Below are 18632 nucleotides of genomic sequence, written 5' to 3' on the forward strand. Positions count from 1 at the left end.
AATCATTTGTTTTTAATCGTAGTGCCTCTTTTGAAGAGAACTCATTACCTACAGCAAGTGTATCATGGAGATGTTGGGGCCTACTGAAAAAGTTGACATCTGCGGGTTGAAATGCTGAGGTGTCATTGAAGCTTGCCACATGGTGACTTGCACCACGGTCAGATATGGAAAAACATTTTGCCTGAACACGTGGTGTTTGGTGTGATTGTGTCAAGGTATCATCCCGGACATCCCATTCTAAATCAGCTTCATCATCTCAGTCAGCGTCATCCTCACATGAGTCAGCATCGTCTTCGTCATCACTTTGCGGCACATCATCAAAATAAGTATTAGGATCAACTACCTCTGGTGGATCGATTCATGGGCTATTCTAATTATTGTATTATGTCTGAACAGATGGTGACAACTCGTTCACATTACGATAAGGGTGCAGATAAGGGTCTTGCCTCGGTGTTTGTTGTGTCGAATAATTTTCGAAGAAACTGGTGTTAGTTTGTAATAATCTAGAAGTCAATAATACGATAAATTAATCATAAAGCTTTGTTCATGAATTGAATGTTTATTTATATATCATTTTGTTGCCTTGAGTATTATTGTATTTATGGATCATTTCGAGTTCATGACTGAAATTGTGAAACTCCATAATATAGATGATATATACTCTTAAAAGGTCACTAACCAAGGTAATTAGCAGGAACACTAATTACCGCTATAAGGTTAGTATGTGGATTAAAAGATGGTTAAGTTTTACAAACCACCTGACACGAGATGTCATTTTAATCACATAGATACATGTTCTAGGAACATGGTATTTGACAGACCCCGAATGAAACATTAAATAGAATTGTGTTTGTGTCATTAATGTTTTCATTCAGTGTCAAAGTTCTACAGTATGAGGTATTTATCGTTCCCACTAAGAAATATATATGAGTAAGTGTTATCTAACGCTGTCCGTAAAAAGCAGCCATAACGGTAGCATTTCCATATGTATAGCTTAGGTGAGGAAGTGATAGTCTGCCAAGAATACTATTTGTCCCTCGTATCTCTATACGAGCTATAGCATCACTGGGCCCCTTGATAGAGTTAGATTATCTGCATGCGGTATAATTACAAGAGTAATTATATTTGATAATCTACTCAAGATCAAGAAAAGATACAGTTAGCAAGGATGACACACATCTACCTTGAAACTGATCTGATAGCTATGAGACAGAAGAACTGACACAAGTAAATTGTTTACTGGATCGTGATATTGTACAGTACAGCATCATCTGTGTAATTGGATGGTCATGATGTGTTGCCAGATGCCACCCATGATTAACAGAAGTTAAAACAGTTTTAACTCTGTTTACCAACATAACACAGATCCTATTGGGTCACACCATATAGGAGCTACTCGGAGAATCTTACTGATTAATTATAAATTGATTATAATTAATATTAAGATGGTTATAATTAATTATACGTGATATAATTAAATTATAAATGTCATTTAGAATGACAAGCAGAAACAACGGTTAATTTATAAACGTACACGTTACGTTGTATAAAAGTTACCGAACAATAACCGAAAAGAAATATAATTGTACATGACAATTATATATATATGATTTGGAATTTTAATTGTTAATTATGGATTTGAATTATGGGTTTAAAAGCCCAAAATAATCAAAGCCTTAATTAAAATTAAAGGCCCAAGGTCAAAGCCCAAAATCAAAGCCTTTTACTATTCATGCCTTAATGGGCCAAGGGCAAAATGGTCATTTCACACCTATGCCACCTTGCATGACACCTTAGGGGTGTAGAAACATGGAGAAGAGTGTGGAAGGGTGTGGAAGGGGTATTTTGGTCTTTTCACATATTAAAGGATGAGGTGTCAAGGGCTTTTGGTAAATAGATTTGTTTTGAGGGGTATTTTGGTCTTTTGCGAACCTCCTCAAAACACTATAAATAGAGGGGTGAGGGTAGAGAGAAAATTTGCTAATTCACATGTTAATCTGATTACTTTGTTAATCGGTTTTTCTCTCTTCCTTGATTTCGGTTATTTCGAGATTAGGAAATAATATATTTTGTGTAATCCTGCGGTTTAGCTTTTAAGCAAAACCGAGTTACTTCGGGACACAAATATATTTATTTCATTATTTTCTCGGTGAATAGTGTTTCTGCAGAATTCCGCGGTTTACGGTATTTCTGGCAGAAGAAGTAAATCGCTCTCCGGTTAGTCCTGGTGGATAACCAATAGAGGTATCACACGTGTGATACTGCGAGTCGATTCCATCCCTGGTGAGGCTCTACTCGCTCGGTTTGCATTCTAACTGAGATTTGGAATCAAGGTATAAATTGTTATATTAATCTATTTAATTTGTAAATAGATTTAATGCTTTAGGAAATCAATTATGGAGTAGATCTGTAAATATGATTAAACGAATCTTCTTGATTCATTTAATCTGTAGCTTAAGTTAGATGTAAAAATTTTTGTTTTACTCTTTCCGCAGCTTAAGCTAATTAAATGGGTTTGAACCGTTCCACAAAACCCAACAAATGGGACCCGCATAGTTACCACTATATTGGGTCTATCAAGGTTCTGGATATATTTTCAGTACCATGCTATCAACGAATAACTGCAGTTGCATTTCACCGATGATTGGAACCAACTCAATGTATAAATAGAGAAAAGTATACCGGGTTTGGGCACGCATACTTTGGATATAAATATCTCTCTAACTCTAATCGCACACAATTTCAATTTTCTCATAATAACGTCGGACTGTTGTACCAACATTAACCCGTGCATGTGCTTTTAGGTTATACTCATTCTCGGAATATCCAAGTTGACGATAAATTTCACTTTTCACATCATACCAACCGTATTCATCAGTCACACTCAATGAGAATCGAGGACTAATATTATACTCTACTCCTTTACGATCGTGTCGTATTTCACCACCAAAATAAATACTCAACATCAACATAATTAATTATTTTTATAAATTAACCTACATAATAATGAATAAATTACATATTATTATTATTACAATAATAAAAATTAATATTAATTAAATTATTTTACAATAGTTACTGAATGACACATCATAAAATATAATTAAGGAGTTACTTGTTTGAAATCCGACTTCGCTATCAACAACAATCACCTATGTCTCTATCTGAGCCTTCAGATGAGCTTCTCGACTTAGCTTCTCTCTGTCTGAGCCTTCTTCTCTCTCTATCTGAGCCTTTCTTTGTCTGAGCCTCATTTAAATAGCACGCCTGGACGGTATAAAAAACCCCATCCATGTCTTCACTTTTTTCCGGTCCCGTATGGGTTTAACTATACCGTCCGCATTTTTTTTAACCCCGGAGCCCGGACGGGTTTAAGCATACCGTCTCATATATATATATTTTTTTTTTAACCCCGGACGGGTTGGATTATACCGTCCAGCTTTTTTTTTCCCCTTTCCTCTCCGTTGAGTTTGGTTATTTTGATTGTTATCTAAATTAAGTTGGACGGGATAATTAGACCCATCCGCTGGATGGGATAAACTAACTCGGTCTACTTATTTCTCAACAAAGATCAAAATCTATCCTTTTTTTCAATATTTTATTTAGAGTAAAGATGTTGTCCCCCTTGAATCTGTCCTCTATCTGTCCCCCTAACAGCCTTCCTGTTTTGTTCCCTCACGTGGTCAAAACCCATCCTTTTCAATCTTCTCTTAGAAAGAAAAAAAAATTCAACATAACTCAAAACTCACCCTGTTCTTCTCCTCTACTGCTCGCCACCATCTACCCACGCCGACAGTTGTGATGGCGGTCAAGATCCGGCGAGACGAGCGTGGTGCACCGTCGAGATCCGGCGAGGAGAGCATGGTGTACCGTCAAGATTCGGCGGGGAGAGCGTGGTGCACCATTGGAGGGGGTCCATGCTAGCCCAGCGAAGGTTGTCACAGTGCAACATATGAATACTTCAGTTGTTAGATATGCATACTTCATGTTACATATGAATACTTCTTGGAAGATGTGGGATGAGAGAGATGAATCTGACTTTGAATTTTGTATTGTATAAATTATTTCGAACATGTATGAATACTTCGTAATCGTTAGTATGAATAATTCTTTAGTTAGATATGAATACTTCATTGTTTTAGATATGCATACTAGTCTGTTGAGAATATTTCTTGGTCCCAATCTGGGCAGGTGTGAATATTATTAGTGTCAGATGTGAATATTGTTAGTGTCATGTGTGAATACTTCATTAGTTAGATATGAATAGTTATATATATGAATATTTCATTTGTTAGATATTGAGTACTTCATTAGTTAGATATGAATACTTCATTTGTTAGATATGCATATTTCATGTTAGATATGAATACTTCTTGGAAGAGGTGGGTGAGAGAGATGAATTTGACAATGAATTTTGAATTGTATAAATTATTTCGACCATGTATGAATACTTCGTAATTGTCAGTATGAATACTTCTTGGAAGAGGTGGGGTGAGAGAGATGAATCTGACTTTGAATTTTGAATTGTATAAATTATTTCAAACATGTATGAATACTTCGTAATCGTCAGTATGAATACTTCGTAATCGTCAGTATGAATACTTCATTTGTTTAGATATGAATATTTCTTTATTTAGGTATGAATAATATATAGATTCACTGTAGTGGTCCCCAATCTTGGCAAATGTCGCTTTCAGACGATTGCGGTCCCCAATCCAGGCTGTCACAAGACTTCAGCGGTCCCCCTGGTCGTTACTGGTCCCCTCCAGCTTGTGTTTACATATGATGAATGGTTATGATAATAAGTATGAATACTATAAATTCGTAGGTATGAATACTATACATTTTGATTATTAATAAAATAACATTAATTTTGCTCTTTGGTGGCAGTTAGAACATTTTAACTATTTTTTTTATCTTTTAGTGCGGGAGACAGATATGAGACTGAAGTAGGGGGAATGTTAGTCGATCCCTTTTATTTATTTATTTTCTATTAATAAAAAATTCGGAATCAACATGTCCGTGGTCCATCAGAACAAGGTGCACGGGAAACAATTTATCCTTCTCCCCTCGAAACTGCACCAGGTGCATAGCACGAGATTGTTGAATCCCACTTTTCAAAGGCTCTCTCTCGTGCACCACGTGCATCTAGAATAAAACTAATCTAGCGACCGCTCCTGGACGCGCTTGAAATTTACAAGTTAGATGGAGGGAGGCACAGACAAGAATCCGCGTATTCCGCCCCCAAGAAATTGTTGCGTTCACGCTCCGTTGTCTATGGGCCGTCAGATTAAAGTAGGTCTAGACGATCGGACGGAGGAGATTGGAATAGCCTAGGGGTACGGTCTACTCCAGAGAGGTGGAAATGATTGGGGTTCGCACTGCGAGGCTTTGACCGGCGACCCAGCGAAGCTGAACATCATTTTCTAATTGGTCATGTTTCGTGAGAACCATATCAACACCGGTAATGGAATGTTTTATTTTTATTTTTTCAAAATTAGAAGCATTGAGATGTTTTCGGTGTAGCCGGGATCAAATTAATCTTTTTAATAAATTCTACAAAAGTTAATTTAAAAATTAATTTTACTAACCAAAACGGAATAATGTACTGTGAAAAAAAAATCATTGCTAATAACTAATAAGTTTCTAAAACTCCTAAATTTTGTTTTGTTTAATTTTTTTAAATAAGATAAATGTCTAACTTGTTAACTTTCATTTAATGTTTTTGAAATACTCTCTGTTAGAATTTCTAACTCATGATTCTTAAAATTGATTAAAAATATCTTTTGTCACTCGATAATGTCTTTTGTCACTCAATTAAAAATTGATTCTTAATATAACTTAGGAAATTTGTATTTCGTTAAAAACCTTGCATCTAGTATTTCAATAACAAAGATAGTAAAAAAAAGAGAGAGAGAGAAAAGAAAAACATCTATATTTCTAAAACTAAGATGATATTTTTGCTATATTGACGATTTATCTATCATTATGTTTCGGATCATTCATTCATGCAATTTCAATTGTGTTTTGTAATTTCGTAATTTTTAAGTTTGAAATTCTTGTTATCAATAGTAACAATTTGAGGTGTTACTTTTAAACAAATGCTAATTTAATAATTACTTTTCGTTTCTACAATTAAAATTACAATCATCGCACTAGCATATGTAATTACTTTACAAGTTGGATTAAATGCCCTTCAGAGAATATAAATTAGGAGGCACTACTCGCCTAGTTGGTAGTACTTCTCAATGGTTTCCTCAATTTTTCCATCTCTCAAACAATATTAAGAAATAGTAAAGTGAGATTTTCACTTGCAACAAAGCAACTCTTACCAATTGTGTCATTAAGGTTCTTTTTTTATATAAAAATGCCAGAACCAACCACATATTTTATTTATCGACAACTAAATGTTATAATTTAAGCATTAAGAAATATTAAGAAAATAAAAGGAAAGCAATAAAGAAAGAAAATAAATACATGGTTTTAAGAAAATAATCTGAAATCGACACACTAAAACATCACTAGAATAATCTAGGATACTCTAATAATTACTAACAATGATTATTTGTTGGAAAAGTTAAAAAATGTTTAATTAACTTAATTTTAGTTTTATTTTTAATAGAATTTTAAGAATTACATTTGACTTCATAGTTATATTTGCCTGTCCTTTTCTGTGACGCATTGCATTAAACAATTTTAATTTTGTTATTCTGTTTATTGTGACTATATAAAGTAAAAACAAATTTACTATAATATCCACAACACAACTGAATTTCTTTTCTAATAAAAACTAAGAAAGGAGATGAAAAAACTTTTAAATAACACAATATAGTTTTTTAATAAGGTAACGCATGATAGATGATTGAAGTGGAAGAATAAGACAACAATTTATTTTCCATCTGAGAGTTGTGATAATATTTATCGTTTTATTTATTCACTCTGCCTCTCTATCAAATACAGACTAAACAGAAAAAAAAATTGTACTCTAAATAAATATAATATCTTCCTACTTTATATCTAAATAAAAACCGACCCTTCAAGTTATAATACAATGGAAAAGATTAGAGAAAAAAATTCCATTTTACCCTCATTGAATCCTGTCCTCCTTTCTAGTTTGTCTCTAGTCTCCACGTGGAGTGTTCAGTATTATTTCAAACTTGTTTATGCCATTCAAGTGATTTTCAAAACAGGAAAATTATGCTCGGTTTGAAGGTGTACGAAGAACGAGTGCAGTCAAAACGAACCTGTCCGAAAAAAGAGAGGTCCATTCAAGGGAAAAAAAGATCGGGCCAACACCGAAATCTGGCGATTTTTGTTTCAAGAAAAGAGAGACAGACCGAACGAACAAGAGAGAGAAAAAAGGGAGGAGAGAGAAACTCGTTCCATTTTCCATTTTCCATTTTCCTTGGCTAGTTGGCTGGCTCCTTTTCTCGTCTCGCCTCCCCAGCTTGTCTACGGAGGGGAGGAGCATCCTTTTCTGTTAATCGCCTTCTTGTTTGATGTTTTTGAGAGAGAGAGAGCGAGAGAGGAGCTAGAGCTAGGGTTCCTGTTAGTGCGAGGGAAGAAGGATGCATATGATGAGGCGACTCAAAAGCATTGCGTCGGGTCGATCTTCAGTTTCAGATCCTGTCAGTACTTTATTATCTATTTAGTTTGAATTTGGTTTTGGCCTTGTATTTTGTTTTAAATGCGTCTCGATTTGGGTGACGTTTTGCCTCTCCGATCCGGATGGAAGAATGCCTATCCGATTTTGTCTCTTTTGCGTTCAAATGCATTTTATTTTAGGTGTCTTCCGATCTATTTTTTTATTGTGACAGAAGGCTAGCTTCCTTAGGCTTTTACTTTATTTGATTCACGTATCTATTGGGGACCGATTCCACTTTTCTCCCTGCTCTTACAGCATCTGATCCTCGATGTTCGGCTGTGATATCATCGAGTTGCTATTTAGATATATTTTTTTGCATCAGTCCGAGACGAAAAAGAAATTTAAAATCAAAGAGAGCAAAATCTTTTTGGTCTTCTTTTTCCAGTCATTTAAACTTTTTTAGAGAGAATACAGAGCAAATCAGCAAATTGCAGATAACTGGGTGGAACTATATGAATAAAAAGGACAAGTTTATGAAAACTAAGAAGTTGTCAGGCGAAAAATGTCTAGAGGCTAAATTGTAGGTACCATTGTAAGTTCGGCTACCAAGTTACTGGTCCTCATGCTTTCTCAATTACCTTTTAAATATTTGGGTTGTAATATGTATTATGATCTTCAATTGAAGAATGGAGATTTAGGGACCAAGAGAGCTAAGGTTGATCAGGATAGTGACGGAGAGATTATAATTGAACCACATTTGGCCGGAGAAAGTGTTTCCAACGGAGAAGAAATGAAGACGACAACTCAATTAGAGAATAATGAAGCTAGCACATCTAGTGCAGCTCCTGCTCCCAGGACTGATGACTTAGTTGATCAACTTCCAAAGGAAATGCATGACATGAAAATAAGAGATGATAAAGCTGATGACTCTTGTGAGAAGGTTGGTTTTGCATCTTTACTTAAATTTGCTGACATGTGCATAGACTCTCAGTGTGGCATTCAGTTGCTATTTAATGTTTTCTTTAAAGGAGGCTGAGAGTGCAATGGCGAACGACAATGGAACTGAGACAGGTCAGGTAATCACAACTACTGTTGGTGGAAGAAATGGACAGCCAAAGCAGGTAATTAATTTCTCAAAAATATAATTTTTTGTGCTCTTCATTTCTGCTAATGGAGCTTTTGATCCAAGGTAAATTATAAATGGTCAAGTAAAAAATAATCTATACGTGGGAAAAATTCCGTTTATAAAATTGCCCAATTATATGGTATAATCTGCAAAACAAGAAGAATAAAAGATATCTCTATAAAATCTAAGAATTATCATGCATCCCCTGCCAAAAAAATAGATCTTCCGTGCCCTCTTGTATGAACTTCAAATGATGCAAAAAATTACCCTCTTTTGTTACTTTTTCTTTCTAGACAAATTTGGAAAGATGGGTAATTTGGTGTGTCAAAATTCTAGTACAAGTAGGATGGTCTGAAATTCCTTGTTAAGTTGTGCAGATTAGATATTTGTTTGCTTTCAAGGGAACACATGATAGTCTAACATATTTTTAAGGTTATCATGCAACTATTTATAATCCTAATATATAATCATCAAATCTTTTATTCTTCTGTTATATTTTGTATTTTCTTTGTTGATGCATATTAGCAATCTTATTATCACATGTTGCACAAGGATAGCTGTTGACTTGCTGTTAATGTCAAATCCTGGTCATCTTAAATGTGTCTGTTATTGTTATTTTTCTGCCACAATTTCTAGCTTTGATTGCAACACTATGTTGATTGGATGACAGGCAATCTCATACATGGCCGAGCGCGTGGTAGGGACCGGTTCATTTGGTACAGTTTTTCAGGTAACCGGAATAAAATACTTGTTTGAATTGAGCAAAATGGTTAATCATGCACAGAAATCAATTAATAAAAGGGTCTTTTGCAAATTACACCAAATATTGTGTAGTTGGGAGAATGCCAGAAACATCTCGCATTTGCAATTAATGCGCCTTCCTTTTTTTTTTGGTAATTTGTAAATTATATCTTGTCATTTAAAACAAGTTAAGTCAAACAAATCATGAATTAATTATTCTAATGCTTGTATATAACTCGCATGTAGTTGACAAAGTTCATGTTAAATTGGAACCTCACAACTATCCTGCTTGATTTAAATTCCGTAGATAAATCTAATCTTCTTAGCTTTTTGCATAAGAGCCCAAAGTAAATGAGAGGAATGAAGTTACTAGATTGACTAATTTTAATTTGTACTATTTACTGAGCAGGCGAAGTGTGTTGAGACAGGAGAAACGGTGGCGATAAAGAAGGTCTTGCAAGATAAGAGGTACAAAAACCGGGAGCTCCAAATCATGCAACTGCTCAACCACCCAAATGTGGTGCATCTGAAACACCATTTCTTCTCAACAACTGACAAGGACGAACTCTATCTCAACCTTGTGCTCGAGTTTGTCCCTGAGACTGTGTACCGTGTCACCAAGCACTACAGTAGGATGAACCAGCACATGCCTCTTATTTTTGTCAAGTTGTATGCTTATCAGGTCTCTCACTCTTCTTTAGTCCGAGTACCTTCAAGAAATGACCCCTATATCATCTCTTTCATTTTGTACTTGGAGGCTCAGAGTTTTCTTTTTGTCCTAAACATTCTGATTTGTATCATTTTTCGGGCTTTATCATTATATTTTGTGCAAAAGGAATGCGCAGAAATGGAAAAGTTCTTTCAACTAAAAGAATTGTCTTCACACTTCATAGGCATTTTTATTTCTGACTAGAAAACAATGACAGAGATGGAAATGATACAAATTGGAATGTTTGTGAGGACTGGGAAGGAACTTTGCAATGTCTTGCAAGTACTTTTTTGGTTGAATTTTTTAGGTCGGTTACAATTTAAGTAACTAATTGAGCTTTCTGTTGCCTTCTGTTGTAGATTTGTCGTTCTCTGGCTTACAGCCACCGTGTTGTAGGGGTGTGCCACCGTGACATAAAGCCCCAAAATCTGTTGGTAACTTTTCTCTATTATTTTTGTTTTATTTTGAAGGCACTGCCCTTATGTTAATCAAGTTTTTGCTCTTTTAAAATATTTGGTAAGTAGCTCACATTGTTTTGTTGAAGAAGGCTCATTAAAGTCTAACATCCATTTTGCAATATTATACGGAAATATAACTAATTTCCAAATTTGTTTTCTTTGTAATAGGTAAATACACAAACTCATCAAGTAAAGCTCTGTGATTTTGGAAGTGCAAAGAAATTGGTATGTTGCCACAATATGCTGACTTCATTGCACATTTGCTAGTGTGGTTTCCTTCTACATCTACTGAATTGATTTTTACTTCTTCAATAAAAAATCAGGTGCCGGGAGAGCCAAACATATCATACATATGCTCTAGGTACTACAGAGCTCCTGAGCTAATATTTGGGGCAACCGAGTATACAACTGCTATAGATATGTGGTCTGTTGGTTGTGTTGTGGCTGAGCTTCTGCTAGGACAAGTAAGCCTTTTTCAATTTTTCTCGTGATAGTTTGTCAATCTAGTACGTCGACAACAGAACAACTGATACAATTGGTCATATTTTTTTGACATGATATTTGTACAGCCTCTCTTCCCTGGAGAAAGCGCTGTTGATCAGCTTGTAGAAATCATTAAGGTAATATGTCTATATGCCTTTTGTTCCTTCCATTTTCTAAGCTTTTAGTAGACTCCTTTTGTTTTTACATGTTTTTCTTTTAGTATTTACAATTGTGACTTCTCTTACAGATCCTAGGCACTCCAACAAGAGAAGAGATAAAGTGCATGAACCCAAATTACACTGAGTTCAAGTTCCCGCAGATCAAAGCTCATCCTTGGCATAAGGTCTGCAATAGACATTATATTACTAGAAAGATAATAAAGCAAGCTTGTGAGAAGGTTTCATAACTAGCCTCTTTAAGTTTTTGCATTACTCAGGTATTTCATAAGCGAACACCTCCTGAGGCTGTTGATCTTATATCAAGGATGTTGCAATACTCTCCAAATTTGCGATGCACAGCTGTAAGTCCATGTTTGTATTTTTCACAAGACACGCTCCCCCCCTCCCCTCCCCGCACACACCTGTCCACTTTTTAAAAAGCACTGCAAAATGATATCTAACAATTTGTCAGAAGTCGTCCAGACTTTGGAAGTCCAAAATTAGTAATCTGCACAAGGTGTTTGCTTATAGGTAAGGGGATTAGTTTGAGGGGTCAGTAATAATGGGATAATGGGATTCAACTCTCGATAATGTGATAGACTGTTTTTGGAAGGTAAATCACATATCTAATTCTGAAGAATATGGATACAAGTACAGAATATGGATATAATGAGCAACTGTTGCTAATAAAAGCTAAGAACTATAGAAGATCTTTCTTAATGATACAAGTACAGAACTAGTAGGCTGTCTCCTCTTGTGAAGTACAAACAATGAAGTATTCCTCCATTTTATTATTTCTTTTGTTTTCTTTTATTCTATCAGCTGGATGCGTGCGCTCACCCATTATTTGATGAATTGCGGGACCCAAATACTCGCCTCCCAAATGGACGAACTCTGCCTCCTCTCATCGATTTTACTCTTCAAGGTACCAGTTGTATTTGGCTTCCATTTCCAATTAATATTTTATATATATGGCAAACTTTAACAATGTTTGTAACAGATTAAATTGTCTCTTGCTTGATCATTCTTCATATAGAGCTTGAAGGTGTTCCTCCTGAGCTGCTTCAACGTCTCGTTCCAGAGCTTTCTAGGAGGTGAAGGGAGAAAACGGGAGGTGTTAATTGATGAGGTGAAATGAGGGAATTATGCTAAACTAGCACCCAAAGCAACTCGTTATGCTTGAATGACCAGTTGAATGAAAACGAAAAAAATATCAGTATTGGGGTCTCATTCCACCATTAGTTTCATCACGGTCGAATATTTAGAGGGTAAAGGCCACGAAGGAGACATTTTATTTATTGTTTCCCTTTTTAATCTTTTTTTTTTGTTATCTCGATCTCACTTAATATTTTTTATTGACCTTTTTTTGGCTTATATGCATATCTATGTATCTATCAGTGTCAAATGAATTGCTATCTACCTGTTGGCTGTAATTTTTGTAATTGCCAAGCTGTGGCATTTGGGAGACTAATGAAAATATTTGCTAGTCACACTAATGACTAGTTGAGCATAAGAGTTTTTTTATCTACTCGTTTGCAGTTTTGGTCCTGCAGATTATCGAGTTAATTGCACCATAAATCTGTCAACAAAGCTTGCACACGACATGGATAGTTTCTTAATTTACCTGATAACAAAGCTTGTACATGACATCGATTTTGTTTAGATCTGTCAGCTAACAGTTTCCATCGATTTATGTACTGTGCTAACCTTAACACGTGGTTAAAAATAAATGTAAGTTATCTAGATGATGATTATGGTGATTTGGGGCGACAAGGACAAATCTAACAATATTAATTGAAGCTTAACTACCTAAATATGGTACTAGGTAGCAAGTGGAATTTTAGATGCTAGCACGGAAATAACAAAGCTAATAAAACAAGCTGAAACTTCCAACTCGGAGGGTTTAAGAAAGCAGAATACATCAGCAAGTATACTACAGAATATCAAATTATATAGTAAAATGGAGCGAGTAAAAACAATTTTTGGTCAGATTTTGTCACCCTAAGCCTTAACAGTTTGTGTCACCAATGCAAACTTTGCCAAGAGGCCAGAGAGCTGGAGATAGGATCCAACACCATCACAAATTCTCATATGTGCAAATCCTGTCTCCTGGAAAAGAAAACATGAAGGCAATGTTAACTATCCAAATACCTACACAAATCTAAGTCTAAATAAATAGTTTACCTTCAAGAACTCTAGCTTCAGAACTTCAGCCATGTCATAGTTCTTAATTATGCGAAATAGAGTTGTGATGATGTCAGTGGGGGAATAACCGAGATCGTAAAGCTGCTTCAGAATGGCACATGCATCATCAAAGTTCCCCTCCATTACATTCTTTATCATGTTCTTGACATGGAAAGGGTGAGGCTGATCACAGACCTACTTAAACATTTCAAAATTATAGTAAAAATAGTAAAAAGAGAGAGATTATGCCTGATAATGACCTGTAATAGTAACTACTTACCTTGAAAACATTATCCTGGTTAACAAATCGAAACCCACTGAAAGTAGCTTGAAGATTGTTCAAAGCCTGTCTCATATCTCCATCAGCAGTGAAAATAATTGCTTCAAGCCCTTCTGGCACATAAGGCACCTGTGCAATCAACATAAACTGTGAACTATAGAACAATCATCATAGCTTTTTAATTACTATACACACAAACAACTACTTGACGCCTATGTCTTTTCTATTGACCTTTATTCTATTTTCTACAGAGCTATCCGTGACATGGATGGTCAACCTATCTATTCTAAAGTGTAAATCTCAACATAGTTCTGGACACACAAACAAGCAAAACATTCAAACAAATTATAATGTGTTCATGAAAAAGAATGAACCAGGACAAAGAAGTGGTTAGGAGCTTGCAATTCATGAGGAAAATTTACAGGTGAAACACAAACACACCATTTGCAAATCTCCATAGGGAACATAACGGGAGAACAAATTGCAGATTTTAGCTAAACAACTGACTGAGAAAGAAAAACAAATGTACCTTCTCAGCAGTGACCGCAACCATGAGGCGGCCAAGGATCTCCTCGTCAGAGAGGCGGGAGAAGCGAACAAGAGCACACCTACTCTGGATAGGCTCTATAATTTTTGATGAAGTGTTGCAAGCCAGTGCGAATCGTGTTGTATTCGCGTAAATCTCCATTGTGCGCCTCAAGGCCTGCTGTGCCCCCGATGTCATGCTACATCATATATCAGAATTAGTGATCAGATTTTTTTTATTATTATTTTTTTTTTCTGAAGTAGGCTTCTCCTACTTTATAAAATTTTAGTAAATCAAGAAAAAGAGTTTACAAAGAGACTGGGAAAGGATTACAAATGACATGGAAGAAATAGTGATCGAATTCAGAAGCAAGTGGGAGGATCAATTATTTACTCTTGCAACTATTTCATCCAGAAGGATATGTACAAGTACATTACCAACTGGATTGGTAAACGATAATAGCATTAACTACAACCTGGTTCATAGCTGCTTCAAATCAAATATTTTTATACCAATCCAGTGGCCATGAGATACATGCTTGTCTAATAAATACCCGCGTCTCTAAAGTCTCCTGACTAATGTGTTTTACATCTTAATCATGTAAGAAAAAAAAAGAGGAAATATGAAGTACCTATCCGCCTCATCCAAAATCACAACCTTGTGGCGCCCGGGCGGAAGAGTAACCTTCTTCTGGGCAAACATCTTTATCTTGTTCCTCACTACATCAATGCCTCTAACAAGATGCAAACAAGTAAAATTAGCCCTGTTACTTGTGTTGATAAAAAAGTAAAAAACAAAGAAAAATTGTAGGAACCTTCACCTGTCATCAGACGCATTCAGCTCGAGAACAGCTTCCCGGTAATTAGGCCCGAGTAACTCATGTGCCAGAGCAAGTATACTAGTCGTCTTCCCAGTCCCAGGTGGGCCCTTAAAGTCAACATATACCATTAAATTTAACACATTCTTAATATTTCACATGGCGACTTAAGAAAACCATGGTTCAAATTGCAACTTGTTCGTTCATGAGGTGGATTGACTGAAGAATGCTGAGGTAGCTTTCTTTCTTGCAATGGAATAGACAAACAAATAAAAAATAAAAACTGAAAAGAGGGATTTGGATGGAGGTGTGAAGAGGACTTACGGAGAGGATGAGGTTGGGCATGTTGCCATCGCGAGCGATGACCTGGAGGCGGGACACGGCATCGGAGTTGCCAACGACATCGGCAACCCTCGACGGACGGTACTTCTCCACCCATGGGATGTCGTACAGCGCGTCGCCGGAGGAAGACGAAGTGGCCATGGATTTGACCCTCTCAGGTTTTGAGATTAAACCGTCTGGCCTTGGAGGGAAGGCGGAGGCCGCTGAGATTTTAGGCTCTTAGGTTTCTCAACGGGGCTACTAAACTCTTGGAGGGAAAAACGAGTCAGGGTGTGATGGGAACCATCACTTCCCTCTTAAAACGAGAAACGAAATCGATGAATTTCTAAATTCTGATCGGAACCCACATGCTGACCGCAGTTGATTGAATTTGACAGAAATTTTAACTCCGACGAATAACGATAGGATTTTACGAGAATTCGCTTGGCGTGACTTTGCATTCTAAATTATCCATAATCCAGCTTACATCTTTAGATCATGTTCGGCAATAACTCTGAGAGTTAATTTTCACGTCGAAAAAATAAAATTCACTCGGACTGAATTTTATTTTTTCTACAAAAATAGTAATTTTCAGTTCAAAATATTTGCAGCTCATTCCTTTTCCCAATCCCAAAAGTTCTGCCAAATAGGGAGCAGCTATCAGTTCCGAAACAAAAAAAAAGTAAGAAAAAAAGGTATTACTGGTCCAATTGCAAACAACTTCAGTACTTGTTCCGATAAAGTTATTGAGAGGAGTGTTCTTTTTGAAGCTGATTGTCATTGAAATTAATTAATCATAATATATTGCAATTTAATTTTCATTTTTCTACGATTTTTTATTTTCCGTGTAAGTCCAACTAAAATTTGATTTCGGTAGATTCATATTATGATTGTTTCATTGACAAATTTACATATTGGGAAGAGTTTTTTATTCTTTTTAATAAAAGAAATACTATTTAGACCTCATCTTTTTTTTTTAATTGACCTCAGTTCATACTCTTACAGGCAATATTCATGAATTATATTTTGATGTTGTGCATTATCGGTTAATTTTTCAATTGTTAATACATTCAATTTTTTTGAAATAGTACTATATATGCATAATGGAAAAAAAATCCGACTACCTTGCTGGAATAGAGCTTTGCTGAATCGAGCACGCTTCATTAAATTGAAATCTCTCTTTTGAGTCTTTCTGAAATTGAGAATATAATTTACTTTACTTAAATACTAGCTTAAATGCTTTGCTCAGGCCAAAAGAGTGATAGACAGACTTTTATTTTACTTAAATAAGTGAAGTGTATGCATGTGTTTGCAAAAAATGGTATTTACTGTCTAATTCGTGAATAAAATGCACAGTTGATATTTTATTTCATTAAAAATATAAAAATTATTATTGTAAAGTTCCTTTTGTCAACCTCTGACTTCATCCATTACAAGATGATACCAGGCATATTTATCTTGAGAATTTTATTTTTATTCATTTTAAAAAGTTCTGTGTTGTACACGAAGGAATAGTTTATATAAAGTAATGTGAGATTGTTCAAATTTTGTGACATTGTATTAATATAATTTGTGTTAAATGGGAGAAATTATCATATCATTACTAATTATATCTAATTAGTTTAAGGATATAAGTGCTATTTTTATTAAAATAAAATCATTTTTCTTCTATTATGTATACTTTTTAATCAATAAAAATAAATCTCAGACCAATCGCCTAAGAAAGGGAAGACTATTTCCAGAGAGGCGAAGAGCAATTCTCTGGAAATGGAGCTTCTCTGTGAATGGAGTATAGGAAGTAAGTATGAGAGAGCCAAGAAAAAATAAATGAAGTTTTATGGAAAAGAAAATGTGGAGAGAAATCTGAAAAGAAAAATAAAATATTATTGCCGTTTGGGACCGATTTTTTTAAAAATACCCATTAAAAATTAATTTAATAAAAATAACCAGATCTGAACTGAAATTTTAAAACTATCCAAATCGCGAATTTTTTCCGCAACCCAGAATTTTTATTCCGGGCCGCGGAAAAAAATTTCGCGCCGAATTTTTTTTTATTCCGAGAGCGGATTTTTTCCGCGGCCCGGATTTTTTTTTTTTTTAGAGTTTGGAGAAAAAAAATATTGTTTTTTTGGCCCAACTTTCACCTCTGGTTAACATATCAAAACACCTTCAAAAATCATGAAAATTTACCGACATGCATTCTTGATTTCATAGAATAAGACTGTGAAGTTTCATACAAAATCTCAAAACAGATCGTGAGATATCGGCTCTCAAAAATTGCCCGAACTGCTGAAGGAGTGCTTCTGAGCCCAACTTTGCACCTCTGATTAACATATCAAAACACCTTCAAAAATCATGAAAATTTACCGACATGCATTCTTGACTTCATAAAACAAGACTGTGAAGTTTCATATAAAATCTCAAAACAGATCGTGAGATATCAGCTCTCAAAAATTGCCCGAACTGCTGAAGGAGTGCTTCATGATTTTTGAAGGTGTTTTGATATGTTAATTAGAGGTGCAAATTTGGGCTCAGAAGCACTCCTTCAGAGAAAGTTCAGTTTTGATTTGTTATGTTCAGAGAGAGTTCAGTCACTGATCTGATGGTCCAGAAAATTTTATTATTTTTTTACTGTTCACAGCAAAACAACAATTTTCAAAAATGCTTAATAAATAGTAAAAAAAATAAAAAAAAATGTAAAATTTGGTCTACAAGCACATTTCAATATGGATTAAACATTTAACGGTTCGGATCGGTTGTTTGGACTTTCAAAATAAAAATACGGCGTGAAGTAGAAACGCATTTTACTTCGCAACTCACCGTAGCCCATCTCTCTCTCTCTATATATATAATAGAGTAAAGCTAATATACACTTAAGTGTACCAAGTGTACCGTACACTTAACCTTAGGGCCATTAGATTTCTTTAAAAGTCGTGCTACCACGACTTTTAAAGAATCTACACGACTTTTAAAGAAATCTGACGGTCATAAAGTTAAGTGTACGGTACACTTAAGTGTATATTAGCTTTACTATATATAATAATAATAATAAATTAGAGAAGAATTCAATTATTTTTCATTTTGATTCCGATCAACAGAGTTAATTGAAATTAATCTATATTGAATTCTATTAAATTAAAATCAACTGAATTCTGAGAAGTGCTGGGTTCCGAACTTCCGATCAGACCCTCATGGCCTTAAATGCAATTTGCTTGGGACTAGAATTGAAATATACAGCGAGCGG

General features: G+C 35.2%; 2 protein-coding genes across 4 annotated transcripts; one reads left to right on the plus strand and one right to left on the minus strand.

Moving 5' to 3' along the window:
• The first annotated feature begins 7297 nt into the window (after positions 1-7297).
• Positions 7298-12749, plus strand: LOC144561617 (shaggy-related protein kinase alpha-like). Of its 3 annotated transcripts, none has more exons than XR_013513899.1 (13): positions 7298-7628; positions 8271-8525; positions 8614-8706; positions 9382-9441; positions 9862-10134; positions 10521-10595; positions 10788-10844; positions 10943-11083; positions 11189-11239; positions 11350-11445; positions 11523-11622; positions 12083-12185; positions 12297-12693. XR_013513899.1 is itself a non-coding variant. In XM_078310631.1 (13 exons), exons 1-13 carry the CDS (start codon positions 7569-7571, stop codon positions 12356-12358), a joined length of 1410 nt encoding a protein of 469 aa, XP_078166757.1. In that variant the 5' UTR covers positions 7298-7568; the 3' UTR covers positions 12359-12749. The 3 variants fall into 3 exon arrangements, 2 of the variants coding, with proteins under 2 accessions (XP_078166757.1, XP_078166758.1); XM_078310631.1 differs by having other exon boundaries at positions 11539-11622; positions 12297-12749; XM_078310632.1 differs by having other exon boundaries at positions 7303-7628; positions 8617-8706; positions 11539-11622; positions 12297-12749.
• A 384-nt stretch (positions 12750-13133) lies between these two features.
• Positions 13134-15676, minus strand: RFC2 (replication factor C 2). Its single transcript, XM_078311286.1, has 7 exons — positions 15392-15676; positions 15071-15177; positions 14882-14983; positions 14254-14449; positions 13725-13853; positions 13445-13639; positions 13134-13369 (listed from the first exon to the last, which is right to left on the minus strand). Exons 1-7 carry the CDS (start codon positions 15548-15550, stop codon positions 13262-13264), a joined length of 996 nt encoding a protein of 331 aa, XP_078167412.1. The 5' UTR covers positions 15551-15676; the 3' UTR covers positions 13134-13261.
• Between the last annotated feature and the right edge of the window lie 2956 nt (positions 15677-18632).

Source organism: Carex rostrata, chromosome 11 (assembly GCF_964058835.1).
Source record: "Carex rostrata chromosome 11, lpCarRost1.2, whole genome shotgun sequence".
NCBI lineage: Eukaryota > Viridiplantae > Streptophyta > Magnoliopsida > Poales > Cyperaceae > Carex > Carex rostrata.